Below are 26,964 nucleotides of genomic sequence, written 5' to 3'. Positions count from 1 at the left end.
TAATTTATATTTACTCTAAACAGCTGGTTATGTTTACAGGCCACTATCACCGCAACCACCGAAGTGTCATCACTTGTGTTGGCTGAAATAATACCCCTCTTTTATAGAAAAACGTAAAAGTGTCCCAATGGTGGACACTGTTGTCTAACCCTTCAGATTATTCTATACCCTCCTCGTGACCACAGTACCTTCTGCAATTGTCTGCAGCCCAATCATGACCTTCCAGCCTCCAGGGCTCCAGCGGCCACTAAGGTCCGAAAGACCATCAGCAGTAGAGTTCATGAGGCTGTGAAGGCCATCGCCCTGGTGCACAACGTGACGCCCGTGTACGAATCCAATGGTGTGACAGACCAGGCAGAGGCTGAGCAGCACTATGAAGACACATGCAGGGTCTACCAGGCATCCAGCCCAGATGAGGTATGAAGTGGACACAGATCCATTATCCTGTACTCCCATCTTTACAGACACTCTTGTGTTTCTTATTTTTTTTCTCAGCTGAAGAACTTACTGAGTGAAAGAAAATGTTGCTGATGGCTAATATGAAATGTATTTTAATCTTGGTTTGAATTCCAATAAATTTAAATGTTAGGTGTAAAACATGTATATCTTCAGTGATTTAAAGTCTCTCCCAAATGTATGTTTTACATATTGTTACTTCTTCTTGGTTGTTTAAGTTCATCGAAAAAGGATGTGTGAATACAAAGTGCTTTAAAAGAGTTAAACATGTTTTTGGAGCAATTAAAAAAAGAAAAAGAAAAAAGAGTTTAGTTTAAAATAAGCTGCTGTGAGACATTTAGTTTTGCTGGAATAGACTTCAGTTGATAATGTTAAAGTATGTAAGTCATCAAACTGTATATGGAGATCTTTCCGCTTTAACTTTTGACTGCTTAAACATTTGGTCAAAACCGGAGTGTTTTTTTTTTGTCAGTGAAGGCCATTGTCATAAGTGTCTTTTTTTCTTTATTTCTGGAAGGGATGTCATTATACAAAGTTGGATTCCAGAGTTATGTCCTCGGATCAGTATGAATTGATTGAACATCAGGATGAGGGTTGCGGAATTTGACTTGATCCATTTCCTGCTTTATAAATACGAATTTCCTTAATGTGTTCCTCAGCTCATTGCACTTATCATTCTGATTTTCCTCTTTGATAGCACATTTCATATAGCTCAGTATCATATGGTAAGATTAAAGAACTAAACCAGGATGGGTGGTTTATATTGCCAGTAGGAAATTGGCCTTTTTTTTTTTTTTTTTTAAACATCCCAACTGCCTAATACTCTTGTTTTTGTATTTCTGAGAACTAAAAGGGGTATTTTGTTGGTTTAGACAGATACAGTTGGTTTAACTGCAGCTCCAGGAAGTCTTAAAATAGATCTGGGTTTGACTGTGGGTGCATTGGACAGAATGTTAGCGACTATTGAATGCAAGGTTTTTACTAGTGAGGTTTTTACTTCTTTGACTTTAAACAATTGTTTAAAATAAATTGATCTAATCCAGAATAACATTGTGCATATTTTATACTTAAAATGCTTAATGTATGGTTTAGTTCACAAGGGACAGTTAATATCTTACCCACTTTGTTTTTCAGCTGTTGGAAAAACTTCTCAAGTCAACGATACTTCTGAGTCATGCCAGCTAGTTACAGCATTAGTCAGATCAGTTCGTAACAGTCGGCATAAATGCTGCTTTTATATGATTGTGCTAATGTGGTAGACACCCGATCCAAGAATTCTCCCAATATGAATATTTCTAGAATGTGTGAATAAGCCTCATACTTTCTAACATAGATGACAAGTTAGTCAGAGATTTGATGATGTGTATTGTCAGACTACATGGCACATGTGTGCAAAATAAGTCATTTGGAACAAACTCTTCTTTTTTTTTTTAATTAGAGTTGGGTCATGGTAATCGATTTTGTTTATCTCATCTGTGTCCGTTTGGCCCCTCTGCTATTTGTCCTGTCAGTAGATAGATGATGAATTGGCTGTCTGATCCAGGTTCTGCTCTGGAAGTTATTGGGCAATGCTACTGCCCCTCTTTTTTTCCCTACACACCCCCCCCACCCACACATGCTATTATTATATAAATGGATGAGATTTGTTGTGTCCCTCAGAAAGGATCGAACAGAAACAATGTTTTTTTCATTTCAGAAATGGACATCCTCCCAGTTTATTAATCAATAGCCTTAAGTGCTGAAAAGCTATTGATTAAGACTGAATTGTCACTGTGCTCTCTGACATCCCACTCTTTCTTCAAAGTGGACTTGATTGTTTCTTGCAAAATTCAAGTAATGGAACATCATGTTTTTTTTTTGCCATGAGAATAATAAAACAAAAATCAGAAAGCAGTGGTCATTTTTTTTCCATTCCTGTGTTCTGGCTCCTAAACATTTTGGAGTTAACGGTTACATAAAATATTGAAGCCCATCCACCTTTTTTCCCCCTTCTTTATGGTGTTGATAGGTGTCGCTGGTGCAGTGGACCGAGAGTGTTGGGTTGACTCTAGTAGGAAGAGACCAGTCCTCCATGCAGCTGCGGACACCTACTGGCCAAATATTGAACTTCACGATCCTTCAGATATTTCCCTTCACCTATGAGAGCAAGAGGATGGGCATTATAGTGCGAGTGAGTTTAATAATTTTTGCATAATACTTTCGTCTGTTGTCAGTTTTCCTTTAGTATGTGCTGCTTAGGAATTGCACAGGTTTTGTATTTTCCCCATTATCTAAATATTACACTCAGTATTGATCATTGACAGTTGCTCAGTCCTACTTAATATTGGTTTGAACAGAAAAAGAAAAATGCATTTGTATAAAAGCATGTTGTCTGAGAAAAACCTCACCTTATGACCTATGACTAAGTCTGATGACGAACAAAATTTTTGTTGGCTGAGATATACTCAGGAAGCCTGAGATTTAAAAATTTGACTAGACTTCCTTATGACAATATTTTTAAAGCTATTTCAAATACCAAATAGGTTTTGCATTTCTAGGCAACACACAATCAGAGATGGGAGTTGTATACTTTGGCTCACATGAGTATGGAGAGAAACATTGCTCTGTGATGAGTGAAACATTTTGTCAGGTATTTTTTGTCGCTATTTTCTAGGATGAATCGACTGGAGAAATAACTTTCTACATGAAGGGTGCTGATGTGGTGATGGCAGGCATCGTCCAGTACAACGACTGGCTGGAAGAGGAGGTACATTTCTCTTTTCCACAAGACATGACTGCAGACATTGTGATATTATTATTTGAAATAACTCTAGGACTAATTAACTATGTTAACTGCTGATTACAACTATTGTTTTCTCTGTTTCCCAGTGTGGAAACATGGCGAGGGAAGGTTTGAGGGTCCTTGTGGTCTCCAAAAAGTCACTGACAGAGGAACAGTATCAAGATTTTGAGGTAAGCATACAAAACAAGCTAATGCTCTGCTGAGGGCTGGGTCTAATAGTCATGCTCCACTATAAGAAAGTAGTTGTCTGACCTGTGTTTTCTCTATAGCTTAAAACAACTAAAGAAACCAACATTGTGATAGATATCTTTCATGCTCCAGTTACATCTAACATCTGCTGACTGACAAACAGTGCAAATGCAGATTGATATTTTGGGAAGACAAGTGTTTCTAAATGTCAAAGTGTGTTATTTGGTAATCAGACTGACCTCTGACCTCCCTCTAGCCCTTCCACCCCACCCTCCCACACACACACACAAGGCTTAACTCATTGTTTGAGCAGGGCAGGGCTGACTCCCCAGCAGTTGTTAGCCTCAGGCACATTACTGAAGTGTATAATTGAGTGAGCAGAGCTGGTGGGCAGCAGTGAGTCACCAACTGAGTCACACACAGAGTTTGTGTTCCTGTATGAGTCACTCGCAGATTGTTTTTGCTTTATCTCACTCACAATTTGCCCTGGAGCTGGAGCACTGAAGACGGGCGTTTACCAATTGATTGTCTCTTCTGTACGTTCAGCTTTGTAAAAAATTGTAGCTTTCAAAACTGGCTGAAAGCTATTCCTGAAATGTGCAATTTATATGAAAACTTATCTTATTAAGAATTTGCAGTACTTTTTTAGATGGTACACACATATGAACAGGTAGTTAAGTATTCATCTAGTGTGCTAAAGTTAGCAAAATGATATATACTGTGGAGGGCACCTCTGGTGTTGGTTTCAATTCTTTTCTCCTGAGTTTGTCATGACCTTCACAGCTGGTGCACAGATTTATGTATTTTTGTTTGTTCCCAGCCTTTTCTCTTCATTGATCTTACAGTTATTCTACCATATATTTCTAATCTCTAATCTCTCACATATAGTGTCCGTATACCTGTTCTGCTCCCCAGGCACGCTATGTCCAAGCCAAGCTCAGTGTCCATGACCGCTCCCTGAAAGTGGCCACAGTGATCGAGAGCCTGGAGATGGAGATGGAGTTGTTGTGTCTGACTGGGGTGGAGGACCAACTCCAGACTGATGTCAGGCCCACCCTAGAGATCCTCCGCAATGCAGGCATCAAGGTTTGGGTTGGGGGGTTGATGACCTGCATGTGTCCTAAAACTGTGACAGAAGATTTTAGATGTTTGCCTGTGAAGTTTCTAAATGAATTGAATTCCAACTTCTCTGCCCATATTTTTTTTTTTTTTGGGAGAAAAAAAATTGTACATACGTATGTACACTAGAGTTGCACGATACCCACGGTACACAGCGGTGCCAAATCTTTATGATTCCTACTATACTAGAAATTCTACACGACGGTACAGCGGCCGCCTCGACCATCCTCCCGGCTCCTCGCTTCTTGCTACTTCCTTGTAAACAAACCCACAGGCAACCACTGCAACCGAACTACTCAGCTGCTGAATGATTGGCTGTTTGCCTGTTACTGGTGGCCTCCGGGATATGATAGGCTGTTTCCGCACGCTGGGTCCGCCCATCTGTTAGCTGATTGGCTGTTTGTGTGTTTCTGACGGCTCGAACGAACTCCATGTAGACAGCTCCGCTTCGATAGAAATTTGCTTCAAAACTAAAGTTCTGTCTCGCCCAGACGCGCGCACAGCGGTCACAAACACCAGACAACACACACACACACACACCGTGGCAGAAGCAGCGGGCCGGAGTCTGCCGCAGCGTGCTAGAAACCAAACTCCAAAAGCCACATTTGGAACTATTCTGGGTTTAAACAAGGCACAGATTGTAAAGCAATAGATGATGGCCGTCCACTGCGCAGACGCTGCCACCAGCTATAGGAGCCAAAGAGGGAACACATCCAACCTCGTAAAACACCTGCAGTGTCGTCGCCAGATTTATATGTTGAATACCAGGTTAGTATGCCCCGTTTATTTTCTCATTGGCTAATATTAGGCTATAATAAGGCGTAATTAATAAGTATTTATAACTTGTACAAATACATTGCAGTTCATGAAAATAATAATAATAAAAAAAGGCTGCAGTATCGCGATAATACCTGGAACCGTGATACTTTGTGTGGTATAGTATCGTGGTCACTTATTTTGGTATCGTGACAACTCTAATGTACACACATATACATTATATATGTATACATAATGCATATGTGTGTGTATATATACATATGTGTATTTTTCAGTTAGTTTCATGGAAACTGATTGTCTGGAAATTTATGATTCTGCTGAATATTGACTCAGATATTTCCATACTGTGAGTAGCAGAAATCAGATCATCAGCCTTGACGTTTGATCTCAGTGTTCAAGATGATATTTTGTCATAATCCTGCAGCAAGAACTTCTTTAGTGAAACTGTTTGTCCATTTAAAGCGACAGTTTTTAAAGGGTAGCATTAAAAACTGTTGAAATTCTCTTCAAATCTCAATCGCCAAAATGAGACCTAATAGACCCCAAACAAAGTATCAAGGTTGTGTTTTTTAGGGGTTGTTGAGTTTGAAATATCTTATGACATATAAATATATGTCCTGAAGCGCAGAATATGTCACCTTGAAAATATGTCCCCCTTAGTTAGATGAGTACTGAGTTGATAAAACCTTATGATACACAGTCAAGTGGGTGTTTTATTTATTTTTTCTTTGGTTTATTAGTGTTGAACTGTGAAATTAAATGTAGTGGAATTTCTTATCAAATATATGTACATTTTCTTGCACATATGTGCATTTTATAAATTGACATTTTCTTTCAACTAGGATTTTTTTTTCTGCTTTTTTGAGTAGGTTTGGATGCTCACAGGAGACAAGCTTGAAACTGCCACATGCACTGCTAAAAACGCTCATCTGATCACCCGTAACCAGGACATCCATATCTTCAGACCAGTAAGTGCAAAACAAGGACCTTTCTTGTTCTTATGTCCAAACTATAACCCATATGAAGTGAATTACAGTTGATTTGCCATCTGACTCATCTCGGTCAAGTTTCCATTTTCCTGACTGTCATTTCACAGGCACCATGCTCTCTGACCAAGGCCGATTACCTAGTGGTCATACAGCCTAACACACTATGCATGCAGCCCAAGCCAGCATCGACAGCTCAATAAATCTCCTCCCACCAGTAAAAGTATCCAAGCCACTGTCAGAGAGAACAAACAGCCTTTCGCTCAAACAGAAAGGAGAAACCAGCTGAACCACTCCCAGAGGGAACATCCAAAGGGCTCATTTCCAAATTTGTTTTGCAGGTTTCAGGCTCTTTAGCTGCTTTGATAGTCCCCCGTTTGGCTTCCCATCTGGAGTGGTGCCAGAGTAGAAGGAGCGCCTGCCATATAGGAAGGTTACAACTTGCGTACAACTGTGGTTACTGGAAGAGAATAACAATGGTTGGCACAGCTTGAAAACTTCTGTCCCAGTGGACAGGGGAGTGCTGACTAGGCCTGCAACACATACATCTGGGTTAGTTTCCTGGTGGCAACCAATGGCCTGATCTGGATTGACGTATGAATAGTCAGCAGTTGAAGGATATTCATGCCAGAGCGTGGCTCTTGTTGACACATTAACACCATGTCTTGTCAGTTCCGCATTTTTGGACAGTTTTGATTTCTATATTTGAATCTAACAAAATTGTTAGGAATTTTTTAAGCTGTATATTTTCTTTCTTGCTATTTTCTCTCTCAAAATTTGATTGGGCTTTTATTCTGAGTCAAACTTTTATGAGCAGTAAGCAAATATTTGATTAGTGATGTATAAAACACTATCATCAAAGGGCACTAATTTGTTAATAACATTATAAATCTCCTAAAAATACATACTTCAGTTAGGTTGACAATAATATTACTGACCCTCAGCAGAACATATGTTGTAGTTTTTCAAAAGTATTGTTTGAACTGATGTATTCAGCAAATTAAATACAAAACTAGTTAAATTTTTTGTCAATATTTTTCGAATACATATGAGAATATTTTTGTCTGGTGTGATTTGTAATAGTGGACCACAGGTCATTGTATTGAACAACAATTAGGTCTGTGACGATTCCAGTTGCACTCTTTGCCTATAATAAGGCAATGAGTTGACATAATCATCATCATACAAATGTTTGTTTTTGTCTTCAACCAAAAAAGTTATAGTTACATCCTTACGGTAGTTTACATAATTGTAAACTTGGTTTATATTTTAACTTGGACTCTTGGATAAATTGGTTAGATGTGGAATCACAATATCGTATTTTCCGCACCTAAAGGCGCACCTAAAAGCCTTAAATTTTCTCAAAAATCAGCCGTGCACTATATAATCCGGTGCGCTTTATGTGTGGACTGGATTCCAAAATTTGTCACGGATACCGCCGTTTTGAATTTACCGTGGGGAGCGCCGAGCATTCATCGGGGCATTAAGCCCCCTCTGCATCACTCACCGCTCTCCCTTAGCACCGCTACGTTCACTTTTGCCGCGCCTCTTCACTCTCGTACATTTGAAATGACTGGCAACTGGCCACTTCTGTCGCTCGCTTTGCATTCGGTGTGAATCCAGGGATAGGCGGATCCTAGCCGTTCACTCTGAATGGGGCGAAGATTGTATTGACTTAGCTCGTACTTAGTGATTGAATCGTGTCATCATTAAGCTTTTGCCCATGTCCCAATGAGTGCCTGTTCTTCAGTCTGAGATGGGTGATGCAGACTGATGTGCAGTTTATAAGTGTAAAAACGACCGATGTTGTCCTTGACCATCGGACCATTTCCTGCTGACACGGGAAGGTAATACAGCAGCGATAAACTAATCAGAGAACATTATGTATGGGTTAAGTACAGAAATGGACCCCATAATTGAGGGTGCGCTTTATAATCAGGTGAGCCTTATAGTGTGAAAAATACGGTGTTTTGTATGGACACTTCTCTTGCCTAAATTCAAAGCTACAACTCAGTAAAGCTCCTTTCACAGTGGCCAAAAAAACCTTAACATCTGTCTTTTGTCTGCATTGAGTCCAATGCCAGAAATGTCTGCCCTTTTTCTGCTGGACAGAAACTCCTTAAACACCCACTAACGCCTGCCTTTTGAGTACAATGTGAAAGTGTTTTAATTGGCATTCAGTCCTGTGTCAAATGAGGGCACAGGTTTTTATTAGCCTTAGTTGTGATCGGCATTGATGTACACACAAATTTTTCAATAAGGGTGCTGCAACTGGAACAACAAGACTGGACACAACTCCCATTACTTGGCAGAATATTTTGATAGAGGCTCTGAAACGGCAACAACTCATGGACTGATGTTGGTGAAACAGCTAGCAGCTCACTCTCAGTCATGATGTTCGGGGCTGATGCTTGTGGTAAACTTGCCTAATTGTCAAAGAAAATCAGGATTATCTGTTTTTTAAAACTTTAGTTTTTATGTATTGCACTCCACACAGCATATAGACTATAGTGTATTGCCTTTGTTTTATTATTCTCATACTTATAGGCTTCTCCCCTGTGAGGTAGTTTTAGTTAGACTTAGACTGATTCGGATTACACTGTACCCACAATGACAAACATGCTACTACTGGTGATTGGAAAGAATACAATTGTCTTGTTTTAACAGATTTACCCACATTTGATAAACCAGTTCAGTCACACTTATTTTGGTATGAAAATGTCAGTAAAGTGATATTTTCTCAACTCCAGCTCTCGCAGTCATACAAACGTAACATCTGGTGTACATGCTCCTGTTTGCGGAGTGTGCTGCACTCACTTGATTTCAAAATGAAATAAAGAAGAAAAAGAAAAAAGTTTACAAATCAAAAGGTTTGTAGAACTTGCATTAGAATTAGAACTAGAATTTTTAAATAAACGGGACAAAAACATGGGTGAAAAGCGACACAAGGAATCCATTTTTACCGATCTATTGAGGCAGTAATTCTAGCTCGACTTGGTCAGTAACCCTTCTCTTGATGAGGGAAAAATATTCAGCTCAACGTTTTGCTATTCATTAGATATTTCCTATCAGTTTTTGTTGAAGTGGTTATATGTTGGCAGGCTTTTGGTTGCTGTAACGTTAGCCAACTATGCAGCTGGAGGGAAACTAGCTGCTATACTTATAAAAAACAGAGCAAGGAACAAGCATAGGCTGACAGATGGTTATCCCTGAGAAGTTTTCTTTGTGATTTTTTTATTTTTTGTGTGTGTACGCTTGCATATGCGTCTGTTTCAAAATGTGGTTGGCTTTGCCATAGGTGACAACACGAGGGGAAGCCCACCTGGAGCTCAACGCTTTCAGGAGAAAACATGACTGCGCTCTGGTGATATCCGGGGACTCACTTGAAGTAAGTGTGCCTGAGTGTTTTTGTGTGTGTGTGTGTGTTGTTTGTGCTGTTTGTGCACAATCTTCATCCCACTGACTGACTATCTTTATGAAACTGTGACATGTTTTCTGTGTGATGTATGATAATATCACATCCGTCGTAGCATCTATGAACGTGGTGTCTGTGGTTAAAGTCCCTTTCTAAACCACAGTTGGAGTTAAACTGTAAGTTAAGCTGAGGCATTCGAGACCCCCAGCTAACAGTTATATGTGGTGGCCTAGTTTCCTCACCTGTCCGCTCTGCTGGGTCTTCTTTCTTTCAGGTTTGTCTGAAATATTATGAATATGAGTTCATGGAGCTTGCATGTCAGTGTCCCGCTGTGGTTTGCTGCCGATGCACCCCCACTCAGAAGGCACAGATAGTCCGGTTGTTGCAAGAGCGCACAGGAAAGCTCACCTGTGCTGTGGGTGAGTATGTTTCTGTTTCTGCATGTAGCAGATGCTTTTATCCAAAGCGACTTACAGGTAGGCAGTTAGGGTAAGGGGGCTTGCCTGAGGACCCCTACTGGAGGTAGTACCTTTCATGCAGGGGATTTGAACCCATGTTACCCACATGGAAGGTGGCAATCTTAAACTATGTATTTTTTTCCGCTCATTTTTCTCCTTATCTTTATTATTTACATCAAGCTTAAATATGACAGACGTTATCAGCAACAAACTGCTGTACTCATCTCACTAGCATTTCCAGATTGCAGCTTGAATAATTTTACATAATCAGTTTAAACATTTTCTGTGTGATTTTATTCAACTATTGAATGGCAGTTTTTTTTTATCTCACAAATTCTAAACTGATATTCAATTTGCCTTTCTATGTCTAGTTGATCTACAAAGTCTGCTTCATCTATCCGTTGCACTTTCTTTGCAAAAAAGAGATTTCCTCGTTAACCTGCCATTGTTCTTCCACCTAATTCACACAAACCTTACAGAGGTGACTCAACTCTTCGTTTTTGTGTCCTTACACACATGTCAAACTACTGTTGCTAAGTCACCTGAGTGACGACAGCACTGTTGACAAGGTACGCAACGCTGCCCACGAGGCAGGCTGTTCTGCCTCTATTACTACCTCACCGCAGAGGCGTTGGATCAATTTCAAACCCCCCCACCTTCAGCCTCTGTCAGTGGGGTTACATGGCGCTGTAAAGAATTGGATTAATGGCTAAATTACGATAAGACAGAGTTATTAAGTTCATACATACAGGAGTATACATTAGTCTGACTAAAAAATGGACCGGATCGGGTTAGTCGTAGTCTGATTAAGACCTCGAGATAACTCGGTTGATAGTCACACTAAATGTGCTTGTAGATGGTGAAGTATGCATGCTCGAGATTTTTTCCCAGGGTCGTGATCCGGAAGTCAAAGGAGACTATATTAGTCTCCGCTGTCCGCCATCGGAAAGAAACAAACAACGCGATGGAGAATGCGCTGTTGTGCATTGCGTTTGTGCCATAACCAGCTCGCCACAAACGAAATGGAGAGGGACGCAGCTTCATCTTGCTCTCTGTTCGCCATCTTTCTCGAATGCCTGAGTTTGTTGTTGCTGTTGTTGGTGGTGAAGAGGTCAGCCAGAAGTGGCTCTATTAGCGATAGCTGAAATGGGGACAGCGCCACCTATAGTCCCGGGTATGACATGATTTGTGCCAGTGATTCGATTCATTCACCGCCATATAGCCAAGGATAATTACCCTCAGATAAGGAGCAGAACCCAACTATAGCTATAATCGAGTTAATCTCATCATGTATGAAAGTGCATCAGTCTCTAAAAGGTGTAATTGTTCGGGGCTTTGATCAGGCCAAATTAAGAAACTGCCTCATTTATAAAGTATTTTCACTAACAGTTAGAATTGGAGACTTACTGGTATGAATCCTGACATGTCTGGCTTTTGTTCTCTCTCAGGGGATGGAGGAAACGATGTCAGCATGATCCAGGAAGCCGACTGTGGCGTGGGAGTGGAGGGAAAAGTAAGACTCTCTCCATCTCAACGTATCACCCTGACTTCACACACTCACAGATTTTTACTTTGTATTTCCTGTAAAGATCTCTCTCACATTCAGGGAGTTGTAGAGAGGCATGTTTTATAAGTATCTATTGTCTGAGTTGAGGAAATAAAGATGACAGGAAGAAGGAGTTTCTTATCATACCACTTTTTTACAAGTCATTATTCTCTTTGTCCCTGCTCTCTTTTAACTTTGGAAAGAGTCCTTCTAGATATTTCCAAGCTTCTCATTTAACTGTTGATGAAAAAGCACAAAAGCAAATTATGACAAGTACTGAGCTATTCTGGGAAGTCTTACTACAAAGCTGACCTATAAAGAGGCCTTTTTACATCTGTGACTGAGAACTTGAATATCACATGAGCAATACTAATGATAATATATTTCACTGCCCTGTTATTTATATAACAAAAGGTAAACCAAAATGCAGAAGCAGTGTGCAGGACCCACTTTGGACCACATTTAGCTGTCAAACAGATGGAGAAGAGTTCACAGTCAACACAATGACTGCCCAGGTCCTGTTACTGCGAAGGAAGCCCAAAACATCACCCCTTCAATTTTTTTGCAGTTTCTATGGACATTTCACAGTCTGACCTTGGAGTGAACTTGCCAGGACATCCACTCCTGGGAAGATTGAAAAAGGTCTTGAATCAACAGCAAAGCAGCAACAATTTATTCTCTAAGATCATTGCTGGTCCCCATCCTTCTTTGCATTTTGTTAATACATGGCAGAGAATAGAGGTGTTCACACCTGCTAATTGCCCATTAATCAAGTGATTTGATAGCAGCACCTGGGTGCGACTTGCCCTCTTAATTCTTATGAGAGCAATCAAGATGTACTCTTTTTTAAAAAAATTTTTATTACACAAATGTACATAGCATACTAGGGGTATGAACCAATCACAGTATGCAGTAGGCAAAGGCAAGTTCAGCCCTTGACAGATCTCAAGTCTATCATAATTCGTGCAACAGAAACTTGGATATTTGTTTAATTTTTCAGTTCACCTAGAAATCTGAAAGTAATTAGATTGTGGAAGGAAACTGCTGCAGCAACAGTGTACCTGAAGAGTTTCTAATAGTGCGGGTTTTTTGTTTGTTTTTGTATAGAGTTGGCATGTTTGAGGCTTTTTTTACTACACCTTTCAATTTTTATCATAAAATGTAAGTCACGTACCATTGAAAAGATGCTGAGGACCATTCATGCACAGACAGTTGGTCTGGGACTGCTTACTAGAGCCCAGCTATAAGTCAGACAACTGACTTTGAATGGCTATAGATACTCCATTATTTATAGATATTTATAGAAATGCTACAAATATTTACTGAGAAAAAACAAAAACTTTATGCTACTGTTTTTTATTTGCAATGTAACATTACACTTTCTGAATTTTTGACTACATTATGTTTTCGAATTTTTCGAATTCATTCACCTTGTATTGTATAGGTTGTTTCCAGCACAATATTGATCGACCTGCTGTCTGATTCCCTGTTTCCAAAAAACAGAACTATACCTTTGTGACTTCATGATAAACACTCGTGCTCTCACGTCTGCAAATATGTATTGTAGCGTGTCTTCACTTTCTTCTATGCTGTATGTTTGACAGGAAGGAAAGCAAGCTTCTTTGGCTGCCGACTTTTCTGTGACTCAGTTCAAACATTTAGGCCGTCTCCTCATGGTTCACGGTCGGAACAGCTACAAAAGGTCTGCAGCCCTCAGCCAGTTTGTCATTCACAGGAGCCTGTGTATCAGCACCATGCAGGTATGGATACACTGAACTATTTTATCTTGTGTTGATGAGTTACAATAAGATTCTTATACTTTAAAAGAATCCATCTTTAAATTTAAATTACAAGTATTTTTTATTTGATTTTACTCACTTTTTGACAGTTTTGATATGCAAAATGTAGAGCATGAATGTGATATTCCTCATTTTGATCTTATTAATGTCAATCCAATACACATCAAACCATAGATGTTTCATTAATAACAAGTTTAATAATTTAGAATGTAAGATGCAGTAAAAAGGCAATGGAAACATCTGTCACACATACCCATTTGTTTAACAATATATGTTATAATGTGTAGCTATTCATTTATTGCGATTGAGTGATCGATATATATTTAATAATGAGCATAGACTTTGTTGCTGTCATGAGGTGACCATGGACTGAAGACTAAGATTCAGTGATTTGCAGTTTGTACAAGACAGCATTTCATTTGAACAGTAAGAATTAGGTAGGTCTATTTGGCCTTTTCAATGTTAATCATCTAAGCCAAATATACTGTAAAATATCTAGAAAGGGAGATATTTATAATTGTTGGTCAGAGCACAGCAACAATTTACATGTAAGAAGGAAACGGTTGTATGTAGCAGAGAGAAATCTTAGGGATTGTCATGGAAGGGTGGGGTGCACAATGACTCAGAGGAGGCAGTCTGTTGCATAATTCTAAGTGGACCCCCAACACTTGACAGCAATCACTATCCATTCCCATGGCCCAGTCCAACTTCAGCCCCTGTTGTGGAGGGACAGCTCATGACTCACTGTTTTGGGAACTTTTGTATTTTAGGAAGGCCCTCCTCCACATGTCTCAGATTAACACCAACCACAGCAGCAACTGTCTGGTTTGCGCCTGTGTGGTTTGTATCTGAGTAGTTGACAGCTCACCATTGGCATCATACATGAGTCTTAATTTATAATCTGGAATTAGTCAGCATTATGCTGGTTCAGTAGCACTGTGGTTGAGTAAGGATGATTACTGTTAATGTGTGTGCTTTAGCTCATTGGTGTTACCTTTTGATTTGTTAGTCACAAAAGTGGGGTAATGATCCATGCCAATTTTATTTCTATGCTGAAAACATGGACTTATTGGTGTAACTTATTTTAATTGTATTTAAAAAGTACTGCTTGAGATTGTCTACCTTTAATGTGTACAATTCCACTTGGGAATTGATATGGAAAAAGGAATGAAAGTAGATTCACATTTTCTGTTTCTGCAGGCGGTTTTCTCCTCTGTTTTCTACTTTGCCTCAGTCCCACTCTACCAAGGGTTCCTGATTATTGGGTGAGATACAAGTTCTGAATGGTGATGACTTATCAAGAGGGTATTTGGCGTTTCCCTGGCATTTCCTCTGTGTTGAAGCACTGTTGAAATGCGAGATTAGGAAAATATGAAATTATGCTCAATCTTGTACATTTGCCATTTTCTTTTTTTTTAAAATTTATTTATTTTTATTTTTTTTTCTTCCTCCTTTTTGCCTCTTCCAGTTACTCCACTGCCTACACCATGTTCCCTGTCTTCTCTCTGGTGCTGGACAAAGATGTCAAGTCAGAAGTTGCCATGCTGTACCCAGAACTATATAAAGATCTATTGAAGGTATTTAATGAATGCTCACACTGCTGCAATCACACACTGTACAGTATGTTATAGAGCGATATGGGGGTATGATGTGGTTTTTTTTTGTTTTCACAGGGTCGACCACTCTCTTTTAAGACATTTCTAGTATGGGTCTTAATAAGTATATATCAAGGTAAGAGACTTTATACATACTGTTGATATGAGTAAATAATTATAATAATACTAAGTCATCAACTTCCAGTACACACAGATAACTGTTACATACAGTCCTGTGATAAAGGTAGTACACAGTCTATTCATTTAGAGGTTTTACATATCATGACCTTGTCCTTACGAAGTCTTAAAGATATTTAGATAGATGCAACCTCAGGTAAACTACGACACATTACATATAGCAGTGTCATTATTCAGTTAATAAAAACTAAACCAAAATGCAAAAGCAGTTTGTCAAAAACTAAATGACAGCTCCAAGAGGAATTGAAAGAGGAAAATGCCGACAGGTGCTGCTAATTAAACATAATTGATTTATTGATTATCAGGAAGTGTGAGCATCTTTATAAAAGCAGAAATTTTGGTAGTTTGCTGCTCTAGAGTTTCAGGTCTGTGTTAATAAAAGACCAAGGAGGAAACCCATCAGTAGTCTTCTTAGAGAAGCAATTGTTGCTGCACATCAATGTGGGAAGGGTTTAAAGGACCATTTCCAAACAATTTGGAGTCAGTCACTCTACAGTGAGTGAAAATTATTCCAGAGAGTTGCAAACAATTTCACTCCAAGATCAGACCACATAATGCTTAGAGAAATTCAAAAAGTTCCATCTGAGACATCTGAGACTCTACAGACCTCAGTTAGAATGTTCATTGTTAACGTACATTACAGTACAATTTGAAAAAGACTGAACAAGTATGACTTGTTTAAAGGGGAACTCAGGTATTTTTAAACCTAGACCTTATTTCTGGCATGAAATACGTTCATCTACTCACCGAGAACAGTTTTTGCGAAAGTCGGTGTCCTACGGAAGATATTTAGAAAACTCGCGATCGTGTATATCCATATAACGAGAAAGAGATGGACATAGCAAATACAGCCTCTAAATATCTAAATAAGGCATTATGGGTCTTTATATCACCAATACTTTAAGAAGAATGAATGAATGAACGTGTACTATAGCTCTGTTAGCTCATAGCTGCTGTTAGGTGGCTACTTGCGGCTATAGGAGAGCTAACGGAGGGATTTCTACACAGGCACTCTACTGGGACCACTTCATCCACGCCCCCTTGGAACAGAGTTTATTTACTCCTTGCACTGTGACAGTCGGCTAACTTCACACAGAGTTTTCTACTGCTAGTTTTGTGCATCATGGCAGGATATTTATCAGATTTTGACAACGTGAACGACGACTTTGAGTACGATGGACGTTCTTACCGGAGTGAATGAGCTGTGCTGCAGCCATGCGTGTGGATGAAGTGGTCCCAGTAGAGGTGTGTGTAGAATTCCAATGTTCTTTTTTTCACAACAATTAATTTTGGACTCCAGTCCTCAGAATTATGATGAGGATGAACAGGTTACAAAGCTACAAGGATTGCACTGCTTGGGTATTGAAAATCCAAGTATTCAAGTGTTTTTAGTCATTTTTGATTGTTTTTAGTCATCTTTATTAGGCTTTTAGAAATTAGAATGATGAGACGGCCATCTGAATCCTCAAAATCAGTTAAGCAATTTATAGGACTAATGAAAAACAAAGTTAAACAGACGGCGCACCAGCCTTTTGCTTTTAAATTTAATAAAACTATATCAAAGTACTTTTACTTCAGTTTACCACTATAGCATCACAACTCCTTCTATTTTTAGGTGAGCTAATGAATAACACACACACAGCTTGGAGCAATCTTGGCGCTCTACATGTATTCACATGCCTATTACATAAACATGAAGAAAAGAAATGAGAATGTAAATAAATATAAATGCTTGCTCAGATACACAGATGAAGTTAGAAGTATAAGTTTATTTATTTTATAAGCAATATGAAAAGATTCAAAGAACCCAGAGAAACTTCTACACACAAGGCTGAGACCTGTTATTGAATGACTGACTTTTGAAAACCATAAATCGCCTTCAAATCCTCAAGCAGCAAAACATAAAACATGTGATTCTGTAACAGAAGTCACTACAGTAAACCACTGTCAGAGTTCATATCAAAATCTGACACTGCATCCTCCAGGTTAAAATAGCAGGAACTGTCTGGCTTTTTATTATCAGTGCACACTTCAAAATCCAGCATCCGTGATGGTGTTGGTCTGCACTGGTGCACTTAGTTTGACTAAATTACACACTCCTGAAGTTCCAACTAGCCTGTTAATCCAAGACATGTGCGTTTCTCCATTTTTCTCCCAGAGTGATGTTGGTGGGTTTTTACCGTCCATCAAGCCGGTTTCTTGGCACGGCTTTGATTCGTTTTGATTACTTAAAGGCAATGGCAATAATTTACAATAAGAGCAGAAATCTACCAATGTTTTCATGTCATTTTCATATGTTCTTCAGAGGTTGAGAAATAAGGGATTTTGTGGGCTGTGACATTTCTGTCATGTTTTACAAAAAAAAAAAAATGCCTCCCATAATATTTTAAAAAGTGAAGGGGAAAAAAAGCTTTTATAAATGGATACCTGCCAAATATTTGTGTTATGTTTTTATTGACATTTATAAATAATCCCAACTGGTTTGGGGAATTAATACAAAGAAATGTATTGTTTCTTTTACTAACTAACTTTTACTTTTACTGACTTGTGTAGAAAAAGTAGTAATAGTAGTAAGTAGTAGAAAGTAGTAAAAGTATCTCATATACCTGTGTACAGTTGAGGTTGAATTCAGTATTAATCACTCAACTCAAGATTATACTACATACCCTTCACAAAAGAAACTTGAATAAAATTCACTTACTACAAATGAACAATCAGATCACAATGGCATGGCATCATGAAGAATTAGTTTGTTTATGTTTTTTACTCATTCTTTGTTTGTTTTTGTCCTCCATAGGGAGCATCATCATGTATGGAGCTCTGCTGCTCTTTGAGTCAGAGTTTGTTCATATTGTTGCCATTTCATTCACATCTCTTATTCTGACTGAGTTGCTGATGGTGGCCCTCACCATTCAGACGTGGCACTGGCTCATGATAGTTGGGGAGCTCCTGAGCTTGGCATGTTACGTTGCCTCACTTGTCTTCCTGCATGAATTCATAGGTAAGTGAACATTAACACACTCAAAAACTTAACTAATTAAACTCATTGTCACTCAATGTGGTTCACTGAGAAAAGATAACAAACGCCTGCATTATTTCACTGTTGACTGAATGATGTTGTTGTGCTTTGGCCGGCCTTGAAATAGTACGTCAGCATTCAACAGTAAGGGGGGAGGGGGCTTCATTCATAGTGTGTCTCCAGTGTACAATAAGCTGTGGTATGCTGGATATTAGGAAGTATAAAGGTAAATGTATTCACAAATTGTCCTTGTGTGCCTGAGGTGCAGGCACACTGTTTGTATTAGAGAGGAAATGCCAACAGTTTGGTTAGTTTCCTGTGACCTGTGAAGGTTTATGTGTTTACTGCAGTAAAGGTGTGTTTTTGTACAAATGTCCACAGAAACAGTAATGTGCCCACTGTCACATAGGAACACATTCATAGCCAGAATGAAACAAATACTTTTATAGCACAAGCAGCAGTGTAGTTTTGGTTTCTCTATTTCAGTCTGTTTGTTGCCAGGTTATTGGATACCTATTTACTCTGGCAAACACAAAAAATAAACCATTTTACTTTTGCCATATTAAGACCCATGACCTACACAGTACTCTGACTAAGAGCTCTCCAAGCCTTTTATTTTGAGCTTTATGTGGGGTGTGGAGTTCCACTTTCAACCTACAATCTCGACCACTGACAATCATGACTGGCATGTGGTCAAGTGAGCCCTTTTTGGACACTGATTCTCCCTTTTGAAGTCAGACTGGAATAGACTTCAGAGGTTATTTTGCTACATGTGCAGTTTACACACTTTACTGGACAAGGTTTGTTTTTTCTGTCCCCTGCATTCAGCAGTCTGGGTCAATGCTGTTCCGGAGGGAAATAATTATTATTATTTTTTTTCAACTTGAAGCAAAGATACTGTGTGAGGGGGCAGAGACAGAAAGTTATCATGTTGTGTCCTGCTGTTGAATATGGTCAGTAGTAGAAGTTGTGAAATACATCTCTTTGAGGCATTTACAGTAGTTTAAAACACTTTCTACTTGTAACACCTGAACAAGCCTGAGAATCCGTAATAATAAGTCATAGTTGATTTCACACTGTTAATAGTTCATTAAAAATACATTTAATTCTGTCAGTATGCCTAGATGTATATCTCTCCGAGGCAAGAAGACTATTTTAGTAGCTCACTAAACTACACAGTATGGGAGTTTATAGAAAAGTTATTTTTGGTATATGTGTGGAGAAATTTAGAAAATACAGTGTAAAACATACTTAAGTCTTCTTTTTAGACTGTTGTACCTATTCTGTTTTCTAAAAGAGAAAAATATTTAATTCTGTGATTTAAAAAATAATAAAAAAAATCAACAGATCAAACAATGTTTTTTCACATTGACTACATCATGAACATCATTGTGAGCTTGCCTGTCAGTGGACTTTTGAAACAGGATATTACAAACAACTGACTTAGAACCTGTAGACCTTCTACACCTTCTTATTTGACTCATACAGCCGTATGTTGCAACGTTTCACCACACTGTGATAACCTGTACATCACAATTTAGCCCAGTCTGAAGAACACCCTCCTTTGTTGTGTTTTACTATCAAAGGTTTTGTCAGGTGAGCGTGTTTCACGAAAAGGCATGAAAGACATGAAACTAGTGACTGAGACATTTATTGAAGATAGACTGGTGATCTGTCCAGGGTGTACCCCGCCACATCTGAGTCGTGCAGTTAGGAAGTCGTCAGGAAAGTATTTTTTCGACATATGGAAACCACACTTTTATGGCTGTTGGAAATGTAGGTTTCATTGACTGTGAATAAAGAATAATCTGGGAAATTTGTCAAGTAAGAAAAGGTTAGAATTTTTTTTTATTTATTTATTTTCCCCTTTTTTCCCCTTTTTTCCCCCCTTTTTTTCCCCTTTTTTTTCCCTTTTTTTTTTTAGAATTTTTAAAGTTTGTGGAATACCATAACATATTTATTTATATAGCACTTTAAAAACAAACAAACAAACCTGGGTGACCAAAGTGCTGCACCCAACAGATAAAAACACTAAAAACTTAAAATCATAAGAAATTAAAATAATCTCAAAACAGACAGAACATAGTGCAATGAAAACTGAATAAACAGTAAAATTAATGTCAGTCTCACACTGGGTTGAAGGTCGAAGAATAAAGGTGTGTTTTCAAAGGAGATTTAAAGACATCAACCGAAGGAGCTTGTCTTATGTGCAAAGGAAGCTCGTTCCACAGCTTTGGGGCCAAGACGGAAAAAGCTCGATCACCTCTCATTTTCCTTTGTGATTTGGGAATCACTTGCAGCATCTGGTCAGCTGACCAGGGAAAGAGACAGGGTGTAGGAGTGCAGCAGGTTAGACAAAAAAGCTGGAGCAAGGCCATTTATAAACAAAAACTTTAAAATTGATCCTGAAATAAATAGCCTCCTTGCCAGTGCAAGAGGTGCTTTAGTTTCTTTGTACGTGTTAAAAATTGTGCTGCCGCATTTTGCACGAATTGAAGGCGTGACAGGGTGACCTGGCTATTTCCTGTTAAAAGAGAGTTGCAATAATCCAACCTAGAGGTTATAAAAGCATGGATTACTGATTCCAAGTCGCGTTTGGAAAGGAAAGGTTTGATCTTAGAGAGACTCCTCAGATGAAAAAAGGGTGATTTTACCACACCATTAACGTGGTTATCAAATCTAAGGGCAGCATCAACTTTTACACCTAAGTTGGTGACAACAGACCTTAAATGTGGGGTCAGAGCAGGCAGATCAGCACAAGGGTTACTGGTAGAAAAATTGGGACCAAATAAAACCACTTTAGTTTTACATTAATTAAAACTCAGAAAGTTAAAGAAGAGGCCCAAGAACAGAGCCTCCCGGCATACCCCATGAATGGTCCGCACTGGAGGAAGTAGAAACACCAATCCTCGCACAAAAGCGTCTATCAGAGAGGTACGACTTCATCCATTTCAGAGCTGAGCCTGTGATTCCCACCCATTGCTCTAGCCGTGAAATGAGTATCCTATGGTCTACTGTGTCAAAGGCAGCAGTATGATCCAAAAGTACAAGCAGTACATGGTTTCTACTGTCAGTTGCTAAAAAATTGTTGTTAAAAATGGTCAAAAGAGCTGATTCGGTACTGTGGTATGGCCTGAAACCGGACTGAAATACCTCCAACATTTTGTGCTGATCCTTCAGTTGAGTGTAAACAATCTTTTCCAGTACTTGACTCAGAAAAGGCAATTTGGAGAAAGGTCTAAAGTTGGCTAAAATAGATGAGTCCAGATGAACTGGATGAACAATTGCATCCGTTGGTACCTGGCCAGATGTCAAACTGCTATTAATTATGTTGAGAATATGAGGTCCTAGCATGGGAAAGACTTCCTTGAGCACACCAGGAGGAAGAATGTCACATGGAGAGCCAGATGTTTTGATGCAGGACACAAACTTTTGTGTCAGGAATGCTGTCAGTGTCACAGTGGGATAAAGATATGGGATGCAAACTCTTAAGTGACTTGGGTATTTAAGAGAGCTGCAGGTATAGTTGGGTTAGGGTAATAATTTAATCATATTCACAGATCATAAAACTGTTAGTTTATGCTTTGAAATGTACCTACATATGCTCCATCATTCTGTATCTATTCTGTCATGTGTGCCAGATGTGTACTTCATCACGACAGTATCATTCCTGTGGAAGGTGACCACCATTACGCTGGTGAGCTGTCTGCCCCTCTACATCCTCAAGTACCTGCGAAGACGCTTCTCTCCGCCCAGTTACTCCAAACTGACCTCCTAGAGCTTAACAGAGTCTCCGTCCTTGTTTACTGTTGGAGAACTGAAAGATTTCCTAATCTTCATCTCGCAAAGCCTGCAGCTTGAACAGAGGGTCAAATATGGCTCTATCACCTTTCATTTGTTCTGGAAAACTCTTTGGCAGATTTACTTGTTTACTAATCGTTTAATGAGAGTTTTTGTCAGTGTATAAAGCAGTATTAACTGTTCCATGTGTTTGATGCAGGGACTGATCCATGACGACTCTGTGTAGGGAATGGCTGCACTGAAGTGTAGGTTAAATTAAACTGACCAGATTCAGCTGGTTTTAGTAAACATTTATTTTAGCAGTCCTGTCAGCATGAAGAATTAAAAAATGGAAACGGGTACGCATCCTGTAGCTTTTCAGACTGAATGTGATCAATGAAAATGATTTGATAAATTATGCAGTGCCAGTATGTTTTATGTGAAAAGTAATATCATTAACTAGAAAAGTAGGAGTTCTGTCTGTCATTTGGGCTGGAAACCAATTTGTTCTAAATTTCATGGAATGTACAGCTATTTTTATTGTGAAAAATTGAGATTGACGTAGAACTCTCCTTGGGCCGTTGATTCATGATCTCCTTAAACAGTGAATTCTAAATGATATGCCTAAAAAGGGTTTACTGCTTAGACTCCAAACTTGTGTATTTGTTGATGCGTCACTCCAAAGCTACAGCTCAGCTCAGCACAGTGGAGGTGGTGTGGTGGGTTATTTTAGCGTGACCTCTGGTGTCTTATGTTGAATTTTTCCACGTGTCTTTTGTGTGGACCCTGAGTTGTTAGTGGAGGTGGAGTCTGGTCAGAGCACTGCTGGTTATTTGCAGCCAAGCTCTCCGCCGGGGCTACCGACAGGCTGCAAGTCCTCGGGGGAATGCACAGTCTGCAAAATGTCTGCTCAGGCATGCAAGCATCCACCACACTTTTAGCTTTGCATGATGACTCACTTTAACGGTGACCTAAAGCCATAACAGACCAGCGTCCTGGTGCCCTATTTCATGTTCAGGACCCCCTGACATCTAACAGCTGCTTATCTCAACAGTTCGGCTGGAAAATAAAAAAAAGAAAAAGAAAAGGGGATCAAATCGTTACTACTAAACGCCATGTAAATATTGTCACTGTCATAAAACTGTCACTACTGCACATAAAAATCATGTCATACTATGTCACTTATTTTTCATTTCACTGCCGTTGCTTTGGCTGTAAAAGAAAAACATGATCACTATGTCACTTTAAAAAAAAAAAAAAAAGATTTTAGGTATGAAAAACGGTGTTTAATCATGGGACTCTTTCAACAATGAGAGTGTTTGTTGTACCATAATGTATCATTTCTTGAGTAGGCTAAGAAAGACTTCTTTTTGGCAACAAGTACAGAATTCATCAAGCTTTTTGCACAAAATGTGTTATCGTAAAACTGTTAAGTATATTTTATGTTGCAATGGAAGTACAAAGTGTGTATGATACTAAAATAAGTCTTTTTATTTAACATGTTTTATTTATGATCTTGATTTCATTCAGATGAGCAGAACAAAAGGGAGAATTGTGCTGATGTCATTGTTGTGGTGATTATTAATAAAAAAAATGTTTCTTTTTTTCTGGTGTGTATTTTTTTTTTAAAAGGAATAAAAAAAATTCTAACATAAAATTTTACTTCATAAAACATTAACATGTACTGTCTTTATCTCAATTTCAAGCAACTGAGATAACATATATGTTTAATTAATATAATCATTCTCTACTAGCAATGAAAGCATGACTACTCTTTTTGTCAATAATTGTTGTTAAAAATCCACTCAAGACTTGACATAAATCATGCTTATCTTGGAGAATACATGGAAGCTCTTCAGAGACATTGTGGCTTTAAAAGTTTCTCTCCATGTTTCAGCATCCCACACACTTTCAGTCGACTCCCCTCTTGACCTGTAGACAACAGAAAGGATGAGGTCCATCTCTTTCCACTGGTCACCAAAAACACTTCTCCCCTCAAGATTAGTCATATCCAGAATCATTTTCTGAACGGAATCAGAAATCAGCAGCTCAAATGATGACTTGATATCCTGACCATAAGCCATTGCAAATCATGTGGGCCCTGGTACCATCCGTAGTATGTTAGCAGCTGAGCGGGGGGAGGGGGGCTCTCTCACTGGGGATGAAGACCATTCAATTTGTCCATTCATAGACAAATATGTCTGTTAGGCTCTTTCAGTGGCTGGCTCTTGGGCTGGTCCAGCGGCCACCTGTGGTGCTCCTTGTGGTCCATATTCAGAGTGAAGGCCATCTTCAAATTCTCTACAAAGGCTCTACAGGCTCTACAGAATCAGAACACTCTGAATTGACATCTAAATTATCCTCATATTCGGAGACATCTTCCTCTTCCACATCGCCATGTGCCTGACTCTCTTCAAATATGAGTTCCAAAGCCCTATGGCAGCTAAATATTTTGGTCATACTGATGGTGGAAGACTGTTCTGTGATTTAGAGCTAATTATCTCTTTTGTCTCACTCCCTTGATGTGCAGGTGTAATGCATATAGTGCGAGAAAATGTTTGATTTTTACAATGTTATGGAATAACATCTAAAAAAGAAAGTGAGAACAAACAGCTTCTCTGTGCTTTGATGATAATAATGTAACATGCGGGTCAAACTGACCTGAAGACCATATGAGGGATGTAAATGTTTGGGGTATAGTAGCATGTGTGCTCAAAACTTTTTTTTATTTGTACATGTATATCACAGAAAATAAGCTAAGACCATTGCGTTTCGGGTAGAAAAAAATGTATACTTGTACCATTTTTCTTCTTTAAAAAATTTGAAAAGGATCAATTTGACCCCAATACCATACAAAGGTTAACAGGGAAACAGATTTTATTTTTTATTTTTCTTGTCCTGCAGCACCTGAGCACTGCAGTCTGGTTCATTTTATTCAAACAGGAGGAATTAGGAACTATGTACAGCTGTTGCTCTAGTGAGCAATAGTTGTTTTTATTTATATTGCGCCAAATTACAACATATGTCGTCTCAAGGCACTTAATGGAGCAGTATGTAAGAACCACTGTTTGTCAGATTCTATCATTTCTGAGTGTGTTTGAACTGAATTCGCCAGATTCTGTAAATTTGATTGCGGATTGAACGCAACACTCCACGGTTCAGAGAAACTATGGTGGCCTGACGCTGCGTGCAGCACACACTACCCAACACATCCATCACTCAAATGTGTCACGATGTCTTCTTCATCGAGTGAAACCACCTTCTCAAGTTCTGAGGTTACTTTTAGAGATATAAATTATAAATAGATGTTACATTTGGTTAGATATTCTGTGAAAAGATAACTTACAGTGAATGACACTGTTAGTTGTTCTGTATTATCTTACTGTTTTGTGGACCCCAGGTAGCGTAGTAATAAAAGCTAATATTAGCTACATAAGGCTAAAGGCTGTTTGTATTTAGTCTGATAGAGGGATAGCATTAGCAGGCAACACGTTGTATCTGGTTGACATTATCTTCAGAGCCTCTTAGTATCACGTTACACTTTGATTTAAATCAGCTAATCTCCGTAACATGACACCTAGTAATTTCTGTCCAGCTAACAAAGCTGCTTAGTAGTTTTGGTGCATAAATCTACAGTTGTCAACAGGGACACAGAGAAAATGTTATGATGTTCAATCAGATCAGCTGATTGTCTGCAAAGTAGCGTTGAATCGCACTTGCACCACCCTTTGTCCCTTCTAGGCCACAGCAACCTTAAAAGTCTGAGGTACATATCCTGTCAACAAAGACAGATTGATCAAATCTAATATGGAAGTGTTGATTAAGGGGAAAACCTCCTTGAACAGTCTGGTTGGGATTGGGTGTAAAATACAAGTTGATGGTTTAGAAGAGACTATTGCTGTTGTTAGCTCAGAAAGATCAACTGGGCAGAAGCTGTCTAAATACAAATCAGGTTCTAAAGATACTTCTAAAGCTGCTCTACTTGATGACACATCAGTGATAATAATGGGAAGGATTCCATTAATCTTCTCTCTGATAGAAACAATTTTATTGATGAAGAATCTCATGAAATCATCACTGCTGAGAGTTAAAGGAATACATGGCTCAACAGAGCTCGGACTCTTTGTCAGCCTGGCAACAGCGCTGAAAAGAAACCTGGGATTATTCTTATTCTCTTCTATCAATAATAAATAATAAGCAGTTCTAGCTTTATGAAGTGCTTTCTTATACGTTATTAAACTATCTTTCCAGACTAATTGAGACTCTTCTAAATTAGAGGAACGCCACTGTCTCTCCAGCTTTCTTGCAGTCTGCTTTAAAGCAGCTGTGAATTATACCAAGGAGCCAACCTCTTCTGACTGATTACCTTCCTTTTCAGAGGGGCAACATTGTCCAGTGTTGTACGCATTGAAGCTATAGTGCTGTCAACAAGAGAGTCGAGTTCTACTGGAGTAAAATTTAGGTAGCTGTCCTCTGTCATATCTGCACATGGCAGTGAAGAAAAGGATGATGGAATTAATTATTTAAATGTGGCCACAGCATTCTCTGATAGACACCTTCTATATGTAGAATTCTTCTCAGAAGCAGTATAGTCAAGTAATGTAATCTTGAAAGTAATCAAAAAATGGTCAGACAAGACAGGGTTATGAGGGAACACTGTTAACTGTTCACTCTCAATGCCATAAGTCAGCACAAGGTCAAGGGTGTGATTAAAGCAGTGAGTAGGTCTGTGAACACTTTGAGAAAATCCAAAAGAATCTAATATAGAATTAAACTTAATATCCATTTTCAACATCTACATGAATATTAAAGTCACCCACTACAATGACTTTATCTGTACTCAGC

The 26,964-nt window shown here is 38.8% G+C and overlaps 1 protein-coding gene across 1 annotated transcript in view; it reads left to right on the top strand.

Moving 5' to 3' along the window:
- The window catches only part of LOC140272426 (probable phospholipid-transporting ATPase IIA), a 38,076-nt gene extending 14,351 nt beyond the window's left edge, over positions 1–23,725 (top strand). Inside the window, exons 14-28 of the mRNA XM_072367875.1 lie at positions 208–417; positions 2,465–2,626; positions 3,110–3,202; positions 3,325–3,408; positions 4,343–4,513; positions 6,193–6,291; positions 9,608–9,697; positions 9,999–10,143; positions 11,631–11,695; positions 13,333–13,488; positions 14,728–14,792; positions 14,996–15,104; positions 15,201–15,258; positions 18,118–18,321; positions 21,981–23,725. Coding sequence (XP_072223976.1) covers positions 208–417; positions 2,465–2,626; positions 3,110–3,202; positions 3,325–3,408; positions 4,343–4,513; positions 6,193–6,291; positions 9,608–9,697; positions 9,999–10,143; positions 11,631–11,695; positions 13,333–13,488; positions 14,728–14,792; positions 14,996–15,104; positions 15,201–15,258; positions 18,118–18,321; positions 21,981–22,117 — 1,848 coding nt within the window. The 3' untranslated portion in view covers positions 22,118–23,725. The remainder of the gene's footprint in view (positions 1–207; positions 418–2,464; positions 2,627–3,109; positions 3,203–3,324; positions 3,409–4,342; positions 4,514–6,192; positions 6,292–9,607; positions 9,698–9,998; positions 10,144–11,630; positions 11,696–13,332; positions 13,489–14,727; positions 14,793–14,995; positions 15,105–15,200; positions 15,259–18,117; positions 18,322–21,980) is intronic.
- Positions 23,726–26,964: the final 3,239 nt, after the last annotated feature.

Source organism: Leuresthes tenuis, unplaced genomic scaffold, assembly GCF_036924035.1.
Source record: "Leuresthes tenuis unplaced genomic scaffold, fLeuTen1.0.hap1 SCAF_16, whole genome shotgun sequence".
NCBI classification, from domain to species: domain Eukaryota; kingdom Metazoa; phylum Chordata; class Actinopteri; order Atheriniformes; family Atherinopsidae; genus Leuresthes; species Leuresthes tenuis.
This window is presented reverse-complemented; position numbering and strand designations above follow the sequence as displayed.